The sequence below is a fragment of the Sinocyclocheilus rhinocerous genome, unplaced genomic scaffold, assembly GCF_001515625.1.
Source record: "Sinocyclocheilus rhinocerous isolate Xijiao unplaced genomic scaffold, SAMN03320098_v1.1 scaffold557, whole genome shotgun sequence".
In the NCBI taxonomy this organism is placed as follows: Eukaryota; Metazoa; Chordata; class Actinopteri; order Cypriniformes; family Cyprinidae; genus Sinocyclocheilus; species Sinocyclocheilus rhinocerous.
In genome coordinates this window covers 893,977-915,654 of record NW_015633548.1, presented here as the reverse complement: position 1 = coordinate 915,654, position 21,678 = coordinate 893,977, and the positions used below count along the sequence as shown (strand labels likewise).

Genomic DNA, 21,678 nt, shown 5'->3' with positions numbered 1-21,678 from the left:
TGCTTACATATATTTTATTTCCAGAGTATGATGTGGGCCTGCTAGATAAGCAGTCAATGTTTCATTATTTGCATGATTTTTATCACCCAAAATTTGAAAAATCTAAAATGCAAAGGAAAAATTTGTCTGCCCCCAGTTTGACATCATGAAAAGTCTTCATGCTGGTTTCATTCCTTCCTCTACTTTGAAACAAGGAGCGCCGATATTCCTCTCAGTAAACGTCACTGCGAGGTGTCTTTGGTATGAGTCATGTACGAATTACTGCTCAATGTTGATCATAGCTCTCCTGTGTCATTTTGATGGGTCTAAACCACAGGAAACCTGACGTGTTAAAACAACAGCACCCCAGTCTGACTTCATGACCTCAGAAGGTCACCAGGGTAGTGTTCCTGACCACATATTTCTCTAGAATGATGGTCAAACTTCCAAGAAACTGAAAAAGTGCTGTTTCTCTCCTTTAGACAGTTTATAACAATGTTGCCGCCAGATGTTGATCTGCTCACTATAATTTATGGCGTGCATTATGTTGTCTGTTTAAGGTTCTTTTAAACACAAGGACAGGCTTTGAACTTTAATTTTATACTTTCCAGTGATTTCCATGTGTGAACATGATGTTTATCCTGATTATCAAAGCGCTGCTCAAACTGTTTTGGTGGCATGATTTAATTTTTACCCTTTTTTATTTATAGGACAATTATAAATAATAATATATATAATATAATACAAAATGATGTATCTGTGTAGATAGATAGAGAGAGAGAGAGAGATCAATTATTTTATCTATATTTATATAGCTATATTATATTTTTTGTATAATTAAAAACATTTTAGCATTTTAAATTTTAAGCCACAATTGTGTCAAGATACTGATAGAACATCTCATATCCATTTGAAACAACAGTAACAGTAACTGAAAGCTCAGCCTTTTGACAGGAGACCTGAAATACAACAGCATTCTTGAGACCACTGCAACATAATCATACATTTTCATTCCAAACAAAAATCCTTTCTGAACATGTAAGACATTCCATTAATTAGTTTTTTCCTCTTATCCACTCCTCCAACTTCCTCTACACTCAACAGCCGGAGCTACAAATAACGAGTGGAGAGCTTTAATGTCTGAACTGAAGATTCTGATCCATATTGGTCATCATCTCAACGTAGTCAATCTGCTAGGAGCTTGCACAAAGCGTGGAGGTAAGAGGAAGCTGACGGGGAGAATTCAACCATGGCGATATGAGAAATTTGTACAAGTTTTGAAACTTTTTCCTCTCTGTTTTTACATTTGTTTGGTGTATGCTCAGGCCCACTAATGATAATCGTGGAATACTGCAAGTATGGAAACCTTTCCAACTACTTGAGAAGTAGGAGGGGTGATTTTGTGGTTTACAAGGTAAGCAGAATATCTCTTGTACATTTATGCAATGATTTAACATGATGATGCATTATATTGACGGGAATGTGTGCTGATAACATCCACAGTCTCAGGACGGTAAGGCTCTGCGTTCCAGCTCCGGGTGTGATCTGAGCGAGCTCATCAAGCGCAGGTTGGAGAGCGTGGCCAGCACCGGAAGTTCAGCCAGCTCCGGCTTCATTGAAGATAAGAGCTACTGCGACTCGGAGGAAGAGGAGGAAGGTAGCGACTGAGTGTCTTCCTTCCCTTCTCCCCTCCTCCCTCTCAACCCCTGCCTCACCTCCACCCCACCCTCTCTGCTCTCAAGGCTCCGCTGATTGTTTTTTCCCCCTCAGTCTGATAGGTGGCTTCCTCGGGTTCATAAATACAACTGATATTTTGTATGAGCCACTGTCACCCACTGCGCGCAGAGCTTTTTCTAATTTCCTTCCCCCAGACCAGAGCTAGTCTGCTGCGGGTACATTGGGTCGTGCTGTCCCATGCCGGTTATTTTTGGTTTGACAAACTGTTTACTCAGGTGGATGATCCACCCACAAGCCCCTCACTTGAGTATCATTGACAAAGTGCACGTCGCAGTCCGCATCTAAAAAAAGAAGCCACGTTTCATTGTGTCTCCCTTTCGGATGTGTCTGTAGTAAACAGGGCAAAATATATTATAACTTTATTGAGGGATTGAGAGAGGATCCAAACTTTACAGCACAGATTGACAGCGCAGATTGGTAGCAAAAGTAATTCTTGGAAATTCTTGGAAGTTTCTTTTTTTTTGCCTGCCAAAACTTGCATAACACAACAATGGTTTTGATTTTGCTAATAGCCTTTTACCCTTTTCTTGCAGAGCAAGAGGATTTGTATAAGAAAGTGCTCACACTAGAAGACTTGATTTGCTACAGCTTTCAAGTGGCTAAAGGCATGGAGTTCTTGGCTTCGAGAAAAGTAAGAGTCTCAAGATTTCATGAAAAAGATCTCTAACCCTTGTAATGTATCATTGTATACTTAGTTTGTTATGGCAGCCCATTTTAATAATAATAGAATATGAAAACCCAGATTACTTTATTGATCCAACACACTCATTCACACACATCCAACAGATGAGATTAATTGCCACATACTAAAGATGCAGTTTAGCATATGTGGTTTTATCTCACCTCAGGTCAGAGTTTCCCCGATGGCAGTTCCATATGTTTTACATTAACACAGCTTTCCATCTTGTGCTTCATCTGACAGCGTAATGCCACACATGGTTCAAATAAAACACAAAACGCATCATTACTACAGTCCCTTTCCCTGGTCATGACACTGAGAGTAGAAAGAGCATACAATTAAATCCTGCTATTACAATAAACTGATAGATGAAGTATGGTAAAACATAATGTAATAGGATCTCTCTTTTACTTCTCCAAGTGTATTCACCGCGATCTGGCTGCACGTAACATCCTTTTGTCTGAAAACAATGTTGTGAAGATTTGCGATTTTGGACTTGCAAGAGATGTATACAAGGATCCAGACTATGTCCGCAAAGGAGACGTAAGTGTGGAAGATTATCCAATTACTTCATGTCGGTCATGGTGCAGTTAGGCTGTATAATGCACACAGTGTTTCAAAACTACTTAGTGTGATGGACGCAAATGATAACGGTCCAAAAACCACTGACACTGTGAATGTTCATCTGGAAAAAGATAAAATGTTTCTGTTAATGCCAAGAGTCTTTGGTGTGCTGTTAGTCATTTTATAAGCCCTGATAATATTATTCTGGTCAAAAGATGTTTTCTTATGGTCAAATGTGAGCCAAGACGTCACACAGATTGTATAATCAAATAGACAGCGATTTATAAGCTACACATTGTTGAATGTAAATTAATATTAGGAGTTGTTCCGTAACAGGTGAGAGTAACATGGTCCGCTTATCCTTTTATAGGCCAGACTTCCCTTAAAGTGGATGGCTCCAGAGGCGATATTTGACAAGATCTATACCACTCAGAGTGACGTGTGGTCTTTTGGAGTGCTTATGTGGGAGATCTTCTCTCTTGGTAAATATCATCACTGTCCTAAGAGCGTAACTCACATTCTCTTTATTCACCTATTCATTGGAGACACACAGCACTTTTGCAACAGTTCAGGAACTTGTAGCAATTAAAATAGTTTAAAATACTCTCTAATGTTTTATTTTATTTTGACTGTTATCACACACTGTCTTGATTTAATATTTTGGGGAGATTCGATTATGAAATGATCAAAGAATAATTTCAAGCTTTTATGATTTCAGGCATTCAGTTCTTGGAACAGTGTTTTCGGCTCTGATGTTTTCCATGAAATAAAGTGTCGGCTTTTCCTTCCTTTCTTCTATAGAGACGTCTCTTAGACTTTTGTTTGTTTGCTTTACTGGGTCGGTGCATTTTACACCAAAGCAAAAAGCCCAGACAGGATTCAGCACCCATTTCAAAGTTAAACACATGAAGTACTGTAGGAAGGCAACTCAGCACATGCTGTGCTTCATCCAAATAGAAATAAAATGAACTTGAGGGTACTCAATCAAAGACACCTGGCACAAAGCAGGCTGCTCATGAGGTGCCCTGCGCTATCAACCTCCTCCAGATGTGGAGGGCTATAACTGTCAGCTGCTGTTAAATTTTCCTCTGGGAACAAAAAGGATTGCGTTGTCAGCTTGAAAAAAACTTTTTTCATTCCACTAGTGCAATCTGTGTTTTTAAATCATAAATAGAGGTTGTAAAACAGGAGAATCATCTTCCATTTGATCAGGTTTTATTCCCAACTGGAAATGTAAACCCACAGTTACCAGGCAGCATTTAATGTAAATGTCTGCCCCCCCTCCGTAAATATACTATAATTTTTAATGGTGTATTGTACAGTGTCGCTTTGGCTACTTTGTCATCAAAGGCTCTGAGCAAACAACTTTAATGTCACCATTCATATATGTATGTATATATACATTATTTATATTATATATATATATATATATATATATATATATTGACAAGTTTTCTGTGTTGTGTTAGTTTCTAGATTGATACAGAATTGTTTTTTTTTTCTCGATTTATTTTTTGGTATTCAAGCTTTTATGATTTCAGGCATTCAGTTCTTGGAACAGTGTTTTCGGCTCTGATGTTTTCCATGAAATAAAGTGTCGGCTTTTCCTTCCTTTCTTCTATAGAGACGTCTCTTAGACTTTTGTTTGTTTGCTTTACTGGGTCGGTGCATTTTACACCAAAGCAAAAAGCCCAGACAGGATTCAGCACCCATTTCAAAGTTAAACACATGAAGTACTGTAGGAAGGCAACTCAGCACATGCTGTGCTTCATCCAAATAGAAATAAAATGAACTTGAGGGTACTCAATCAAAGACACCTGGCACAAAGCAGGCTGCTCATGAGGTGCCCTGCGCTATCAACCTCCTCCAGATGTGGAGGGCTATAACTGTCAGCTGCTGTTAAATTTTCCTTTGGGAACAAAAAGGATTGCGTTGTCAGCTTGAAAAAAACTTTTTTCATTCCACTAGTGCAATCTGTGTTTTTAAATCATAAATAGAGGTTGTAAAACAGGAGAATCATCTTCCATTTGATCAGGTTTTATTCCCAACTGGAAATGTAAACCCACAGTTACCAGGCAGCATTTAATGTAAATGTCTGCCCCCCCTCCGTAAATATACTATAATTTTTAATGGTGTATTGTACAGTGTCGCTTTGGCTACTTTGTCATCAAAGGCTCTGAGCAAACAACTTTAATGTCACCATTCATATATGTATGTATATATACATTATTTATATATTATATATATATATATATATATATATATATTGACAATTTTTCTGTGTTGTGTTAGTTTCTAGATTGATACAGAATTTTTTTTTTTTTCTCGATTTATTTTTTGGTATTTTTGCCTTTTTATTAGGATAGGAAAGTATATATTGACAGGAAACAAGGTGGGAGAGAGAGGGGGGTTAGGATTGGGAAAGGACCGCGAGCCGAGACTCGAACTTGGGTAACCCAAAGTGCAACAGCGTTATGTCGGAGCACTGCCCATGAGGCTATCAGCGCCGACACAATACAGAATTTTTTTAATTGCACATTTCTCTGCTTATTTGGCCAGTAATAGTGTAGAAATCAAAAGTGGTAAATATTTTTTTTTGGCATTATAACTTTTTCACAATAACATCAAAACATAACACAATGCAAGGTTTTTCACAATACTAAGCAACCTCTAAATTGTATATTTAAATCCCTTAATGTGGTTTCAGACTTTTGAATATAAATGTGTTTTTAAAGATTTGCCTTGTAAATGCATAACGAATAAACCAGAAACAACAGTAAAATTCCCCCAAATCTACATTCACACTGGGAGCAATGAACTCTGTGGGAAAATAGTAGGGCGTCATTTCACATGTTAAAATAAAGCAACATTTATAGGAAAACACAATATAAATAATCCACTATCAGTGATATAGAAGGAATAGGATCTTAACTGATGACTCTGAGCTGTCACAACCACTGGGCTACACTGATTTAATTTGGTGTCAAATAGACTTACACGAAAAGTTTAGAAAAATTATTATTGCTACTTGATAGTATCCATGGGAGAAAAGTTTGCACCGCACCCAAAGTACACTCTCATGTTTTGTGTTGTGGAATTGAATTTCTTGTCCCTGTTTTTCTAGGCACTCCACATCTACTGCACTCTATTCCCAAAGTTGCAGGAGATTTCAAGTGCTGTTAATGTATTTGTTTTTAATGACTACCTAATCTATGTCAGAAGGGGGTTTAGATCGTAGTTTAATGAAAGATTGACCTTTTCCAAGATTCATTGTTATGATCTGCATATTTTAGTGGTTATCAGATATTATTAAAAGGATTTCACTCAAGTAAATGAAAATATTGTTTCATGAATCATGGTTTTTGCAAGTGTGCAGCAAAGCCTCAACAGTCTGCAAATTCACGCTGTCTTAATAATTTAGTGTTTCTGGAGAAAACAGCTTTGCGTAGAGTCTCCAAGTTCAGTCAAATCGGCCCTGCTGATGCTGATTGTGCAGAGGTCTTTCCATTGATCTCTCTGTGCTCCCAACTCACTTCACAGTTTAGTGAGTTTCTTGTCAGACCCTTTGAAGTGGCCAGAGCTCTATTTCATGGAAAAGTCTTGATAACCCCATTATTCTCTTTCTTCTCCCCAGGTGCCTCCCCTTACCCTGGCTTACACATTGATGAGGAATTCTGCTGCAGACTGAAAGAGGGCACCAGGATGAAAGCTCCTGAATACTCCTCCTCTGAAATGTAAGAGTCACTCTGCTTGTGTCACTAATGTCAGGCAGTCCTGATTTGAAAGCTCTTTGTCAACTATACATGCAATTGTTGTGTAACAATTGCCATGTTGAGTACTGAGTATTTTTATAAGTCATTTTTGAAGCTTTATTGGCACAAATTGTTTATTTTTGTTGTGAGAAATAGGTTAGATAATATGTTAATATATTAGATAAACTATTATGTAACAAAAAATAATCTAGCATAAACACATGCCTGTCCCACTTTGAATGTATCCAACAATTACAAACATGCATAATTCATATATTCATAATTTTCCCACAATATGTTGAATTAATATTTAATTTATTGTAGAAAAACCCATTTTTAATTTACACAAATTATAGTGTTGATAGCATTCGCCAGTCTCAACCTGCAACCCTGTTACCCATTATATAATAAGAAAACATTATTTTTTATAAAGGACCAAAATCTGAAAGTTTTCAGATGTAACAAGATATGAGAGAAGAGGTCATGGTATCAGTTTTAAATGTGGAAAGGAAGTGAAGCGGACAACTTCAGATTAGTGTTGCTTTTAAATAGGTGCACAGAACTGAATCACCTCATTCTGAGAAAGAATATTCACAGCCTGTTCTCAATAACAACCCCTACTGCTGTCAAAGAAGTGCTCTACTCAATCTTCGTTTTGAAACTAAATTTTTTATATCTGATATTCTGTAACTGTATCATACCCACTTGGAAACCTGAACAGAGCACTTATGTTTTAAACATAGCACGTAATGCGAGTTGTCTCACATTTGCAATCACACACTCCAATTGAACATAACAAGAGGTCATAAAAGATGGTGATTGGAGATGACCTACAAAATGCAGTCCAGACCTCAGACCTGAATTGAATTCGGCACTCATAAATACAGCCTTTCTGATGCCAAGTCCTCAAAACCCAAAATTCTTTCCATTCTGCTTCAAAGAAATTGTCAACTAGCATTGCAGATAAGGGTCAATTTAATATACTGTATCATCTTTAGCACAGATAACACTGTTCTTCAAGAGAGAAGAGACGGTGATCAAGTTATGTGCTGGCCTCAAGGTTAAACATGACTTTATTTCCGACCCTGGGAGTGACCCTGACCAAACTTTTTTTAAGTTCAAACTTTTATTGTAAGTAATGAGAAGAAATCAGCTCAGAAATAAAAAATCTGACCGGGTAGAATCATCTGTCTAGACTGATTCACCCATTTAATGATGAACTGGTTCCCACTGTCCCACAGGCTCATAACTATTCAATACACTGAACTAAACGCTATTGGCTGTCATTAAAGGGATAGTTCACCCAAAAATGAAATTCACTTCCATTATATGACTGACAGACTGCAACGGTTTGAGTTAAAAATATTTGTTTGTGTTTGACTGAAGAAGCAAAGTCACCTACATCTTGGATGCTCTGGAGGTAAGCAGATAAACATCAAATTTTCATTTTTGGGTGAACTATCCCTTTAATGTATTTTCCGTTAACATTTCCATAAGTGTGAGCACAACTTGAGAGGATATAGAACATCTTGGTGTGTCATTGATTTTAGAGGAACCACCATTTGCCATTTTTCTGAACTTCCTGTTAGTTTAAGGAGTTGCTCCATCTGGATTCATTAAAATAACCATTTTAGAAGTCCTGCTTCCTCCTCCTAATCTCCTACACAGCCCACGAGTAGAGTACCTCCTCTCTGATCACTACCTAATTCAAACCCAGATGGATATATTAGTTGATTAGTGTAAGGAAGTAATGAGTCATCAACTAGTACAGTAATTTTTCCATACTCCAAATTGCCCAATATTGTGCTAATCAGACGGGATCAGAGAGTTTCATGGGTAACAGGCTTTATTTATATAATGACCTGTGAGTGCAACAGTATAAACAGTATACAGCTCAGTCATCGCCAGTCATCATTTACTCAAATGCCTGGTGCATTGACGCCCCAGTGTTTCTCAACTGAAACTTAGCCTTCAGATAAACTTAACCATTATAGGCCACTGCAAAATCCAATAAAGGACCCCAGACGTCCCTTGTGGGGAGAGATGCTGACAGCTCGTGTCAAGCAGGAGGAAGTTCCTCTCAACACAAACTCTCACCCTGAGAACAGTGCAATGAAAACACTCAGCCTCACTCCTCGTGTCACGCACTGAATATTATTGATAACAGTAAATAAATGGATAAACCGGATTTGCAGACTAACCTAGAGGTCAAGGCAAAGGGTGTAATTCATGAGGGTTTGTGTAGCTGCTGAAGAACTGCAATTTATGATTATGGCGTATTAAGCACTCTGTATGTTCAAAGGACATTCTTTAACATGTGCCTGTGTCTCTCCATAGATATCAAACCATGTTAGACTGCTGGCATGGAGAACCATCCAAGAGGCCCACTTTCACAGAGCTGGTAGAGAGGCTAGGAGATCTGCTACAAGCTAGTGTGCAGCAGGTAAGAGAGTCTCATGCACTTCATTACATTGCATGGGTTTCCCACAGACTTTATTTAAATGTTTACAACTCTGACCACAGCAAAACCACAAGGATTTTATGGGATGAGAGATGCACTGCCATTACACAGGCAAAACCATGTTAGACTGTCATTGCAAACTGTGTTTAACAACTAGTCATAGATGAAAGGTGAATATTTTATGAATGGGATGAATGGAAAGATTTAAAGTGAGTTTGGAGTGACTGTAAAGAAATGTTAAGACAAGCAAAGTCACTCATGAAGAAAAATACATGTGTACACTACCATTCAGAAGTCTGGGGTTGGTAAGATTTTTTAATGTTTTGAAAAAAGTCTGCTCACAAAGACATTAATATTGTGAAATATTATTACAATTTCAAATAACTGTTTTCTATTTGAATATAGTGAATATATTTTATCTGTCATCGCTGAATTTTCACATCATCCTTCAGTGTACTTTAGTGTCACATGATCCTTCAGAAATCATTCTAATTCTATTTTGATATGTTGATGAATTCTTTGATGGATTCTTTATTTGAAACAGAAATCTGTTGTAACATTCTAAATGTATTTATTCAATTTAATGCATCCCTGCTGAAAGAAAATGAATTTCTTTAAAAAAAAAAATCTCTTCAAATGTTTGAATAGTAGGGTATATGTTATAGCATATACAGGCATAGACATAAAAATGTATTTACATACACAAGTCTCATATTCTCAAGTACAAAGTCATACAAATTCTCATAGATATCCAAAGAAGAACATTTGAAGGTACAATATGTTCTGATACAGTTTTCTTAGTTCAAGAAGAAAGTGAATCTGATTTTTAATATGGCTTGAAGAGAAGATATGTGACCCTGGATCACAAAACATAAGGGTAATGTCCTAAGGGTAAATTTTTCGAAATTGAGATTTATAAATCATCTGAAAGCTGAATAAATAAGCTTTCAATTGATGTATGGACTGGAATCTGAGGGTGCAAAAAAATAAAAATATTGAGAAAATTGCCTTTAAAGTTGTCCAAATGAAGTTCTTAGCAATGCATATTACTAATCAAAAATTAAGTTTTAATATATTTACAGTAGGAAATATACAAAATATCTTCATGGAACATGGTCTTTACTTAATATCCTAATGATTTTTTGCATAAAAGAAAAATCTATAATTTTGACCCATACAATGTATTTTTGGCTATTGCTACAAATATACCCCAGCGACTTAAGACTGGTTTTGTGGTCCAGGGTCACATATGGTCTCAGTAAAAGACTACACTACACAGCATAGAGAACAAACCATATTCCAAGCCATCTGAATTGGAAGCCATCCAAACTCTCTCTTTCTCACATAAGAAATCAAGCTTAGTGTACTGCCCGGACTGCCCCTAATAACATCATCTCCATAAAACATATTCACACATTCCCTTGCAGATTTATGTTCAGATTCCTCCAGAATCCTATAAAACTATATGCAGGGTGATGTCACAGTTTTAAAATGAGCTGAATGTTTAAATACCTTGTCTCTCTTAGGAGGGAAAACACTACATCCCAATCAACACGGCCTTGTTGACCAAAGCAGACCCCTCAAACCTGAGCCCCACAGAGGAGACTTCCACCAGACCTGTCTCTCTTAGAGACTCTGGGACGGCTTGGTAAGATAGCTTTATCTTATCCATTTAACGAATATATGCTCAGACTGATTTGTTTTTGTAATTCAGTTGTTATTAATCACTCGGAATGACAATATTTATGTTCAGATTCCTCCAGATGGCTTGAAGAGTCCTCAATATTCATGAGGACTATTTTAGAAATCTGTTTTTTGTAGATAAGGTTCTACCATCTATTTTCTGGTTTCCATACATTTTCCTGTTTCAAACATGCACTACACTTCATCCCAACAGCCTTGAATGCTTGAATGGTTTAAAAGTGAAGGAAAGCACTAATTGGTTCTTGATAAGAAACGGTCCTCATAGGCCCCTCAAGGAATTTCCTCTTTTGCCACAAATGCAGTTTCAGGATTTATGCCTACTTAAGATAATATTTATCCAACCCTTGTGTTTCCATAGGTCCTTCAAGTATATTTGTAGAGAATAGTATCGAAATGCTGCAATCCCTGTTATCCCTTAAGCTGAATTTAAAAGATATCGCTTTACCCTGCTGCGCAAAATTAAATAAAAAATATTTCATCCAACACAGTATTGAACTTTTACTTGGAAACTGTGATACCGAACATATCCCTCTCACTGTAATGTGTTTCGTGTATTTGTTTGGATCTGCCAGACATGATGTCATGAGAAACCTTCCACACTGATCTGATATGGAGTATTCGATGCTTTCAGGAACATCAAGATCCGCCCAGCGAGTGTGAAGACCTTTGATGAAGTAATCATGGAGAATGGAACCAACAAGCTCCACGAGGTGAAGAGCTGGTTTTTCACACTCTCACCTTTCATAAGAAAAGGCACATTACGAAATCATGCAAATATATTGTATCTGTGGTTAAATCATGTTTGGTTGTTCACAGGAAAGCCAGTCGGACAGCGGAATAGGTCTATCTTCAGACGACCTGAAGACACTGAAGCGTCTGGAGTCACTGGCCAGACCCCGGAGTTTCATGGCCCGAGCGTGAGTATAGTACATTCACTACAATTTAGACTTTTTGCCTGGATCACAGGAATGGGTAGGTCTGCCGGCGTATGCCCTGGAGACCCTCCCACTGGGCTGGAATGTAGATGCCACAATTGTCATACAGTTTCTCTCCCCCCATCTCCACACGACTCCAGCCACTACCCCTTTTCTTTGAGAGACGTGCCTGCGCGAGAGTCTCTCAGACAATGGCACGGTGGAGAGATATTGCCTAAGGTGACAATCTCAACAGCCAGACAACAAAAGCAGGGCTGGGCGTGTGACTTGTTAAAGCTGGCTGTAAGGTCTGGTGACTAGCATCTTTGTTTGTACCGCCTGGGTCATAATGGCCTCAGACTCCATCGCTGAAACATGCTACAGATATGGCACATGGCCATCTCATACAATAACATGCCTTTATTTTATTTAGGAAGTATTTGAGAGAATGAGTGTTTAATACTGGTAGTGATTACAATATATTCCATTTAGGGTGCTATTATTTTTGCTACAGAAGGTAAGCTGTGAATAATAATTAAATATATTGAATGCTCAATAAAAATTAAGATGATCTCCTTAAAAACATAGTCAGTTCTTGCCTGAGACCAGCCTAATAATTTATTAACCACAGACTAAAGTGTGCTGGGGTCTGAGACATCATTACTTGTTCATAAATGGGCCCCAGGGCAAATGGCGCTGAAAGCTAAAGTGAAGGTGGCCTTTTAAGTTATTAATGGCAGGCCATTGGGCTGGATTAGCCTTGGTTTTGTTAAAGCGTTTGAGATCTGAGACTGCGTTTATGGTCTTCCAGTGCAGCAAAGGCCAGGGTTAATCTACAAAGGTTATCCTCTAAATTGCATTCAAGGCCTTGTGGACTATACGGCATCCTAATATTTGAGGGCAGGAGTTTGGACCACCAATTGCAGCTAGACAAATAGTGATAATCTCTTACTGATTGGAGGTTTATGACTCAGACCTGGAGAGACAAAGTGGTTAACTGACTAATCATGGTCATGCTGTTTAAAAGTGTTCAGTCTAAATATGTGATTGGCATTAGATAAGGGCAGCTGAGTGCAACAGTGGCTACACCACAATGCCAGGGCTATATTATATGATCTTCATCTATAAAAGGATCTTATTTTACGGTCTTGTAAAAAAAAAAAAAAAAAAAAAATACTGTATACTACCACTCAAATGTTTGGGGTCAGCATGATTTAAAAAAAATAAATGTATACTTTAATTCAGCAAAAATGCATTAAATTGCTGAAAAGTGACGGTAAAAACATTTACATAAAAAGGAGTAATGAAAAATCTGCAAAATCCAACACATTAATGCATTAATAAATAAATAATTAATTAATGAAAAAAAAGAAGAAAAAAACGGTTGAGCAGTAGTGTATAGATCTAGTTTTTTTTTAAGTAAAGCTGTCATTATCAAAAAATAATCCCCAACATGGAGCAATTACTTTATAAGAAAAGAAATTGTCCACTGCAGTGTACAAATATGACTGTGAGCGAGTCCACAGCATGATACAAGAGACATGAAAGCAGCGCCAAACATCTGACCACCGAATGCTGCGATCAACCAGTCAGATTCAAGTGTTCCAGAGAACACAACACCACACTTCCACCATTTTTAAATTCCTCTACTGCTATGATTGATGTGCCAAGTTTAATTACAAATGAACGTAGTCAACAGGTTTTGATTAAAAACACTCTGTCTGGCCTTTGTCAGCACTCCCCCGACTTTCCATGTCCAGTGCCCTCCTCATCCCAACCCGATATGATGAAAAGCTGGGCACAGCCTGCAACCAGCTGGCAAATCCATGCACAAGTTGCCATGGTCACAGGCATGGGAAAAAAGAGCCACTCGGAGCATGTAGAGAATGATGTATATATTGTAAAGAGGCGGCCCCTGCCGAGGACCCACTCAATCACTGTCACCTTTGACCTTCTACAGCTTTATTGCTACGACCAAGATTCTCCCTCCACATTGTGCCTCTGGATTCCACCTGGTACTCCCACATTTAGTATGCATATATGTGAAGTGCTTGGCACTGACAGCTCTGCTTCACTCTGTGTACAAACCCCAATACATGCCATTTCGCATAGGCATTTACTGCAAATTATTGCCCCTTGAGAGACTATAGACTAAAAGCAATGCAAACTCACAGACTCCCTCCAGGGTGTCTGACCCGTTGACCCCAGATGAAGAGTTATAGCAACACACAGAGCAAAGTACAACAGAATAATACTATTTCAATTGGAATTCATTCAAATCGGTTTGCTTCTTCCACAGGATGAAGAGCAAAAGTAAGGAGTCAGTTCTGCTGGAGGGCGAGAAGGAGAAATACCCACAGCTTGTTCCCTCACTGGACCTGAGTCTGGAGGACTCCTCACTCGACCCAGAGCTGGAATGTCATAGCCCACCTCCAGACTATAACTATGTGGTCCGTTACTCCACACCACCTGTTTGAGTTGATCTGCACTCTTTAGCCACCAGAAGTCTCACCCGGTTTTGGAGGATCTGACTGGTTTAGAGATAGATCTCTTGTATTTCCCCCCACTTTTTTCCACTTTATTCTGTACTGGACTGGTCATTCAGAGTTTCACATTTTCTCTTTCTGTGCACTTTTTCAAGGTAGTGTGTGAGTACAGTGGGCTGCCACTCATATCATTGTGGCAGTCTGACATACAAATGGACCACCTCAGGTATTCCTGCAGTCTACTGTGAACACAACAAACACATTTTATTACAATAATGGCACTGTTTTTCCCAACGAAATAGCATTTTTCATACAGAATGGTGGCTAATTATGAAATCATTTGTTCAGTGGTTAGAACGAGAGGACAAAGGCAATTCTTATTTTATTTCTAGATAAATATTTTATTGTAATGAAAACTGGAATTTTGGTTATATGGTATTTTATTTTTATTATGCTAAAATTATTTCGGAGCTCACTAAAGCTCTTTTTTGTTTTAGGAAAATATTTTTCTTTAGAATAAATTTCACTTATATTTTATTCTGTCAGACGCAAATGTCAAACAAAGACCACAGATCATGAATAATTGAATGTGCGGTCTGAAATTCCTTCCCAGAACTCAATCTGAAATAGCAGGACACATTGATCATCCACACAACGGATGCGCATTGTATTTCCATGTTCTTTTGCTTCTGTCTGAGGGCCGTTTTCCTGAGTCTTGCTCAGTGAAGCTAAAATGAATCACTTTTGTTCCCGCATATAGTATTTTTTTATCATCATAGCTCTTAATCTGGATCATTTTAAAGAAATTAGTCAAGCTTAACGTCTTACACATGGCAGGACTCACTGTCTGGCACTGTGAAAAAGATTTCTAAAGCCTTATCAAGTAAATTATTCATGCACATTTAATAGGAAACATTCTGTTAATTAGCGATCAAATGTGGACCACAATAAAACGGCCTTGCTCTGTTCAACAATAGTTACACTGCGTTGTGTACTTTCCATATTTATGTTGTTTACACTACTGTATACATAACAGCACGTAATATGTTGTGCAGCTATTAACCAGAGGAACGTATTCTGTTACTGATTCAGTAGTCTTTCATGCTAAAATACTACTAAAGCTTGCAGGGCAGGCTATAATATTGTCAACAGGCTGGTCACTATATAAATGGTCATGATAATTATAGTAAAAACGTGCACACATCTAGGTGCTATCAGTATTAACTCCTTAACATGATGGAATGGATGGGAAATCATTGCATTGGTTAAATCAGATTATATATTGACAGTTGTAAAAGCAGTTAGGCCCGTTATTGCTAATTATTATTAAGTCCAAATACTACATTCATAGTTGATGGACTGTCTTCCAAATCATGAAATGTATATACTGCCAAATGATGCTTTCAATAATGTTATTTTGACTGACTGGTATTTGAGAAGTAAATTTGAATGCACTGATATTTTCTACATATATTTGTTTTGTATTATAATTGTATTTTAATATTAACCAAGCATAAATAAAGATCTATATATTTATATATAGCACCTTTTCAGAGTCATGATTGCATTTGTACTAGTACATAACGATGACAATGGTTTGCCTGTCAAGTACTGCATTCTTCTTCCTATAGCATGATTTTTCCGATAAGGTATATTCCCAGTAAAGGTTAGGCTGACTATTATAAGATTCTTGGTGGAGATGGTTAGGCTGCGTGTCATCTGTGCACTCTTCCTCCTGCTCCTTGGTTGCAGAGACACATTTCCTGAACGGGGTGAGGTGACGGCAGTCTGTCTGTCACCAGGACAATACCTCTGTGAACAAGAAAAGGTCAGGAAGGGCTTCTCCATCATTCCCATCACAACAGAGCTCCAAACACAAAACTTCCTAAGGGCCAACAGTGCCCCCCAGCTTTGGCGCTAAAGGTGAAAAAGATGCATATTGTTGCCGTTTCTGCTTGTCATATTAAAGATAAACAGTGTGTGCTTTGTAAAAGTTCACTTGACTGGATTGGCGGTGTGTTATTGGCTTGTTATGAAGGTTGTGAGACATGTAAACTGATTCAGGAATATGAGCTATAAACAAACAAGGGAAGGATGTTGGGAGGGTTAGGGTTCATCATATTCTGGCTGCAAGCGCAAACATGGCATTCACGCACACCTCATATTTTTCCAAACTCACAGGAAGTACATACGGTCTCCGAGCTCTACAGATAATCAGAGTTCTCAATTTCCTTTGCTCCAAATAAATATGAATATTACGTGATCATGCATCATTTCCTACATTTTTTTTCCATTTTATTAACCAAGAAAAAGTACTAAATAACACAAAAATATATATCTATCTATCAATCTATCCAGCGACAATTATATATACAGGTGCATCTCATTTTCTAATTTGTTGAGATAGTGAATTTGTGGGTTTTTGTTAAATGTGAGCCAAAATCATCACAATTAAAAGAACCAAAGACTTAAACTACTTCAGTCTGTGTGCATTGAATTTATTTAATACACGAGTTTCACAATTTGAGTTGAATTACTGAAATAAATGAACTTTTCCACGACATTCTAATTTATTGAGATGCACCTGTATATAATCAAATGTCTGGGGTCAGTAAGATTTTTTTTAAAGAAATTAATACTTTCATTCAGCAAGGGCACATTCAATTGATCAAAAGTGACAGTAGAGGCATTTATAATGTCACAAAAAAATTCTAGTTTCAAATTAATTCTGTTCTTTTGAACTTTATATTCATCAAAGAATCCTGAAAAAAATACATCTCAATTTCCACAAAATATGAAGCTGCATGCACAACAGTTTTTTTGCATTGATAATAATAAATGTTTCTTGAGTTATGTTAAATTGTAATATTATTTCACAATATATTTTTTATCATATAAATGCAACTGAGCATAAGAGACCTCTATCAAAAACTGGTAATGAGGATTCTTGGCCCTTTATATTATATGGATTGTGAATTGCAGTTTTCGTCTTAATAGTTAATAGTTTATAATGGAATCTTCTAAAATTATCTTTGAGGAAAAACATCACGTATGCATCTAATTAAAGGCTCTCTCCTATTGGGACCGTTTTGTTTTTCTCGTTCAACAATGTGTAAGTCCCTGCGTTGCCACTTCCAGAGTCCCCTTCCCAAGGAAAATAGCCCCCCGGTGGCAAGATGCTTCATTAATCACTAAAACAGAGGTGGTATATTGCGGCCTTTGGGAGTCTGCCAAAACACATTCCTGCAATCAGTGACAAAACAGAATGCCTTGAAATCCTATCATACCCAATTCTCCTTCCTCTGTGCAATTCCCATTAATGGAGTGTTCTTCCCTCCGCTCGCACTTCCCACGCTGTGTTCTGGTGAGGGAGTGCAGGGAACGACAGGATCGGGGTTGGGGGGAACCACATCTGTATACCTCTCACATACAGCCTGAGACAATGGGGTAGACCTCACTCACCAAAGATATGACTTTTGCCCACCTTTTCCCAGAAAGGTAGCACCGAAAGTACAAATAGCCCCAAATATTTGAATAAACTCCCATGACGCCCAAAGGCAGGGTCAAAGAGTTCTGACTAAATCAAACAGACTGTTTGTCTTAAAAATAGTTGTCTTAGACATTGGCATTCAGATCAAAGTAAATTATTTTTGTCCCCACTGGGTTCCAATGACTAAAAATGAACTGTTTATAATCTGTCAAGAATTCTGACATTGAAAACAATTCAGAAACATCTGATCTACTGCACTATGGGAACTCTGGACTCAAAACTGCTTAAGCACTGAACCAAAGGCTGTCTAAAAGATACTGGTTGCTTTTTGACAGAATAACCAAATATTCTCCTCCTGGTTTATGTTGTAAAGAAAAACAAGATGGGATTACTGATGATGAACTCATAAATGATGAATGGCAATGTGAAACTGTTGCAAATGTTGGTAAAGTGGGAAAAGCTTTCAGAATTAACTGAACTGATGGGGGGTCTGTGGTTGTATCTGACAGAAATCCTCAGAAAAAGTCAACAGTGAATTTGGAACAAACAAATAAGGTCTCACCAGTAATATCCATCCATACTGCCTTTATCGTCTTCTCGTGCACATATGAATGTTTATGCCACTGCTCTTGAGTATATGCTGTCTTAGAGCAACTGATCTGTTTTGGAATTTGTTGGATACATAATTGTATAACCACACGTGTTTTTCAGTGTTTAGCTATAGTATATTAAAAATAAGATTTTGAGGATATTCTTTAACAAAACTTCTCATGACATTTATTCATTTTAGATTTTACACAGGAGAATTAAACTAGGGGATGACTGCAGTCTATAAAGTCTATGAGAAGAACATTACATCTAACATTTCTGAAATAGCACATATTTCCAATGAAATTTTAAACTCAACGTCCTAATAAATATAAATTTAGCAATGTTCTATATGAACAGTATCGTGACCTAATTCTCATTGTGGAAAAGAAAATGATAAAACATATGATTCATAATTTAAACTATTTTGAGTGCAATATGTCCCCAAACCATCTCATCATACATTTGGGACACACATGTTGTTATTTTCAAGTTTCCAAGAAAGTTGTAAATCTGTCATGCTGAGAGCATCTCTAGCCTCAGATAAAGCATTCTTCCTTTAGGCAGAAGAGAACTGAATCCTTTCCATTCTAAAAACTGTGCACAAACAAAACCTCTTCCATTTCTCTGAAATCCATCTCCATCCTTATTTAAGACTAACAAACTTTCAACAGACCCACATAACATTACGATAAAATACTTATACAAATAAATAAATAAATAAGAGAGTGTTATTTCTTAAATAAAGCCAAGCGTCTTAAACGTGTTCTGGCAGGCTCTCTTTAGTATGGCCTTTTTTGGGGGGCACTTCTAATGCAGGCACAGGCTTTAGTCTACATTTTACTCATTTGTTTCTAAATTATGTGGAACATACAGTCTACTGTGACATTATCGCTAACGGAATTGTCATATCCAGACAATGGTCAGGCCAAAGTGCCACAGGTCACGCCATATCAGATTTTCATACTGACAATGAATAGCGAATAGCAATGTTACAACATTGCAACAATGTTACAACTGTGCAACAGACATTTATCTCATTATATGTCACATACAATAATTACAAGTAATTCACACAACTACACAGAAATGTTATGTTATTCAATGATCCGTAGACACGACGCAATTTCACGCAAACAAATTAATTGGTGTATACTGCCCTCTAGAGGTCCTTCTGTAGTTGTGCTGATTAATTTATAATGAAATCTCAAGATCATTCTTCATTTCGTTCGTTCTTTTTTCGTCAAAAAAGGAAAGGAAAGGATGTAGAATTAACGTGTTGTAGGCTACCATAAATATCAGAAAATGTGTCATAAAAATGTGTCCGTCCAGCAACTACATTTTAATTCCTAGTGAGCCGCTCTTGCAGCTAATTGACCAGCAGAGGGCGTCACTGCGCTGTGCGGTGAGCCTCCACACTAACCCGTCGCTTTCTTTATTGCGTAGCCTACACCTGCATCAACAACGTGTGTGCTCACCATAGACTGTATAAAAAGGTGCTCACAAAACCCAGGTCTGGCCTTCGGATTGTTATGGTAGGCTATATATTATGAACACATATTCAGCACAGACAGCAATATGAATATGCAACATATAGGCCAATAGATATCGTATATGACCATCATTTACACATTTTGGCGAATTGTTTGGAGCAGCATTGAAACGGTGTGGAAAATATCTAACAAAAAGTAATAGTTTAACCCTAGACTCATTTACTATAACTTAGTTTGAGTTCAGCAATGGTCGAACAGATACAAAAAAAAACAAAAAAACAACTGTAGCAGCCATTCATGCTTTTTTCCAAAAGGGTCTTTGAGATTGTGTTTTCATTTCATTCAAAATTTTTTCATTTGTGACCCTGGACCACAAAGCCAGTCATAGGGGTACATTTTTTGAAATTGAGATGTATACATAATCTGAAAGCTGAATAAATAAGCTTTGGACCATTGATGTATGGTTTGTTAGGATAGGACAATATGAGATAGGCTACAACTATTTGAAAATCTGGAATCTGAGGGTGCAAAAAAAAAATATATATTTTGAGAAAATCGCCTTTAAAGTTGTCCAAATGAAGTTCTTAAGCAATGCATATTACTAATCAAACATTAAGTTTTGATATATTTACAGTAGGAAATTTATTAAATATCTTCATGGAACATGATATTTACTTAATAACCTAATTATTTTTGGCATAAAAGAAAAATCGATAATTTTGACCCATACAATGTATTGTTGGCTATTGCTACAAATATACCTGTGCTACTTATGACTGCTTTTTGACTGGATTTGTTCTGGCTTGCAGCGTACTGATCTCATAGTCTTACAGTCTATAAGTGATATCATCAGTCACCCATATAAACATGTTCTGATGGTTTATTAATCATAAGCTAACATGAATCATGTCATACAACAGTCTACATTTCCTAATAGCCTGATTTTAGCTATACACTAGCACAGACAAGAGGTCATTAGCCTCTTCTTTGGTCCAATCTAGAAAATGGATTAGCTGGACCAGTTAAAGCTGGTAGACCATCTAGGACTTCTAAAAAAAAAAAAAAGCTACCATTTCCAAAAAACAGCTTAAGCTGATATGACATGATTTTTACAGTAGGGGTATAGACATAATTTGACATAATCTTAATTGTTTTTATCACTTTTATAGAAGAAAACTGCTTTAAATATTATGTTGCAGTGTTGAAATTGTAGTAAATATATTTGTTATAAACTTTGAAGCGCTGTTTGGATGATCAGTCCTACTGTACCTGAAGGAGCAGTTTGAAGGAAATGCAGTCCCTTACTAGGCTATGTTCAAAGGTAAATCATTATCACACAGAAATCACATTAAATATTGTTTTGACATATTTACATTATGACTTGAGGGTTGTAGCATAAAAACGACTGAACGCATAAAGGTTTATCTTTGCACCATCACAAACCTGCCAAAAACTCAACTACTTTTGCATAGTTCACTGCATAGTTCACATTGCCTTCCTAAAAATGATTGAAAATGTGTGCATGTCCTGTTTTTGCTAAATAAAATGGATTATTTAAAATTATTAAAAACATTATTTTTAATTGTAAAATTAATATACATGCATTTTATGGCATTGTATTATTTGAGAGACTTTACAGGATAATTGAATATGCATTTGTGAGTGAGAGCAAAACACTTTTTAAATGAACTGAAAAAAAAGCTCAAATCACAAATCAAGGAAAACCAGTAACAGTATGTAAAACATAAAATTTTTCATACAGGGGGATGTTGACAAGTGTGTGCGTGTGTGTGTGTGTGTGTGTGTGTGTGTGTGTGTGTATATATATATA

At 37.1% G+C, this 21,678-nt stretch overlaps 1 protein-coding gene across 1 annotated transcript in view; it reads left to right on the top strand.

Moving 5' to 3' along the window:
- Positions 1-15,803, top strand: part of LOC107744528 (vascular endothelial growth factor receptor kdr-like) — a 50,959-nt gene extending 35,156 nt beyond the window's left edge. The window contains exons 19-30 of the mRNA XM_016558224.1: positions 1,084-1,197; positions 1,305-1,393; positions 1,483-1,636; positions 2,250-2,347; positions 2,816-2,938; positions 3,330-3,441; positions 6,594-6,693; positions 9,049-9,154; positions 10,699-10,820; positions 11,508-11,586; positions 11,693-11,793; positions 14,090-15,803. Of these exons, the coding sequence (XP_016413710.1) occupies positions 1,084-1,197; positions 1,305-1,393; positions 1,483-1,636; positions 2,250-2,347; positions 2,816-2,938; positions 3,330-3,441; positions 6,594-6,693; positions 9,049-9,154; positions 10,699-10,820; positions 11,508-11,586; positions 11,693-11,793; positions 14,090-14,267 (1,376 nt within the window). The 3' untranslated portion in view covers positions 14,268-15,803. The remainder of the gene's footprint in view (positions 1-1,083; positions 1,198-1,304; positions 1,394-1,482; positions 1,637-2,249; positions 2,348-2,815; positions 2,939-3,329; positions 3,442-6,593; positions 6,694-9,048; positions 9,155-10,698; positions 10,821-11,507; positions 11,587-11,692; positions 11,794-14,089) is intronic.
- The last annotated feature ends 5,875 nt before the right edge of the window (positions 15,804-21,678 follow it).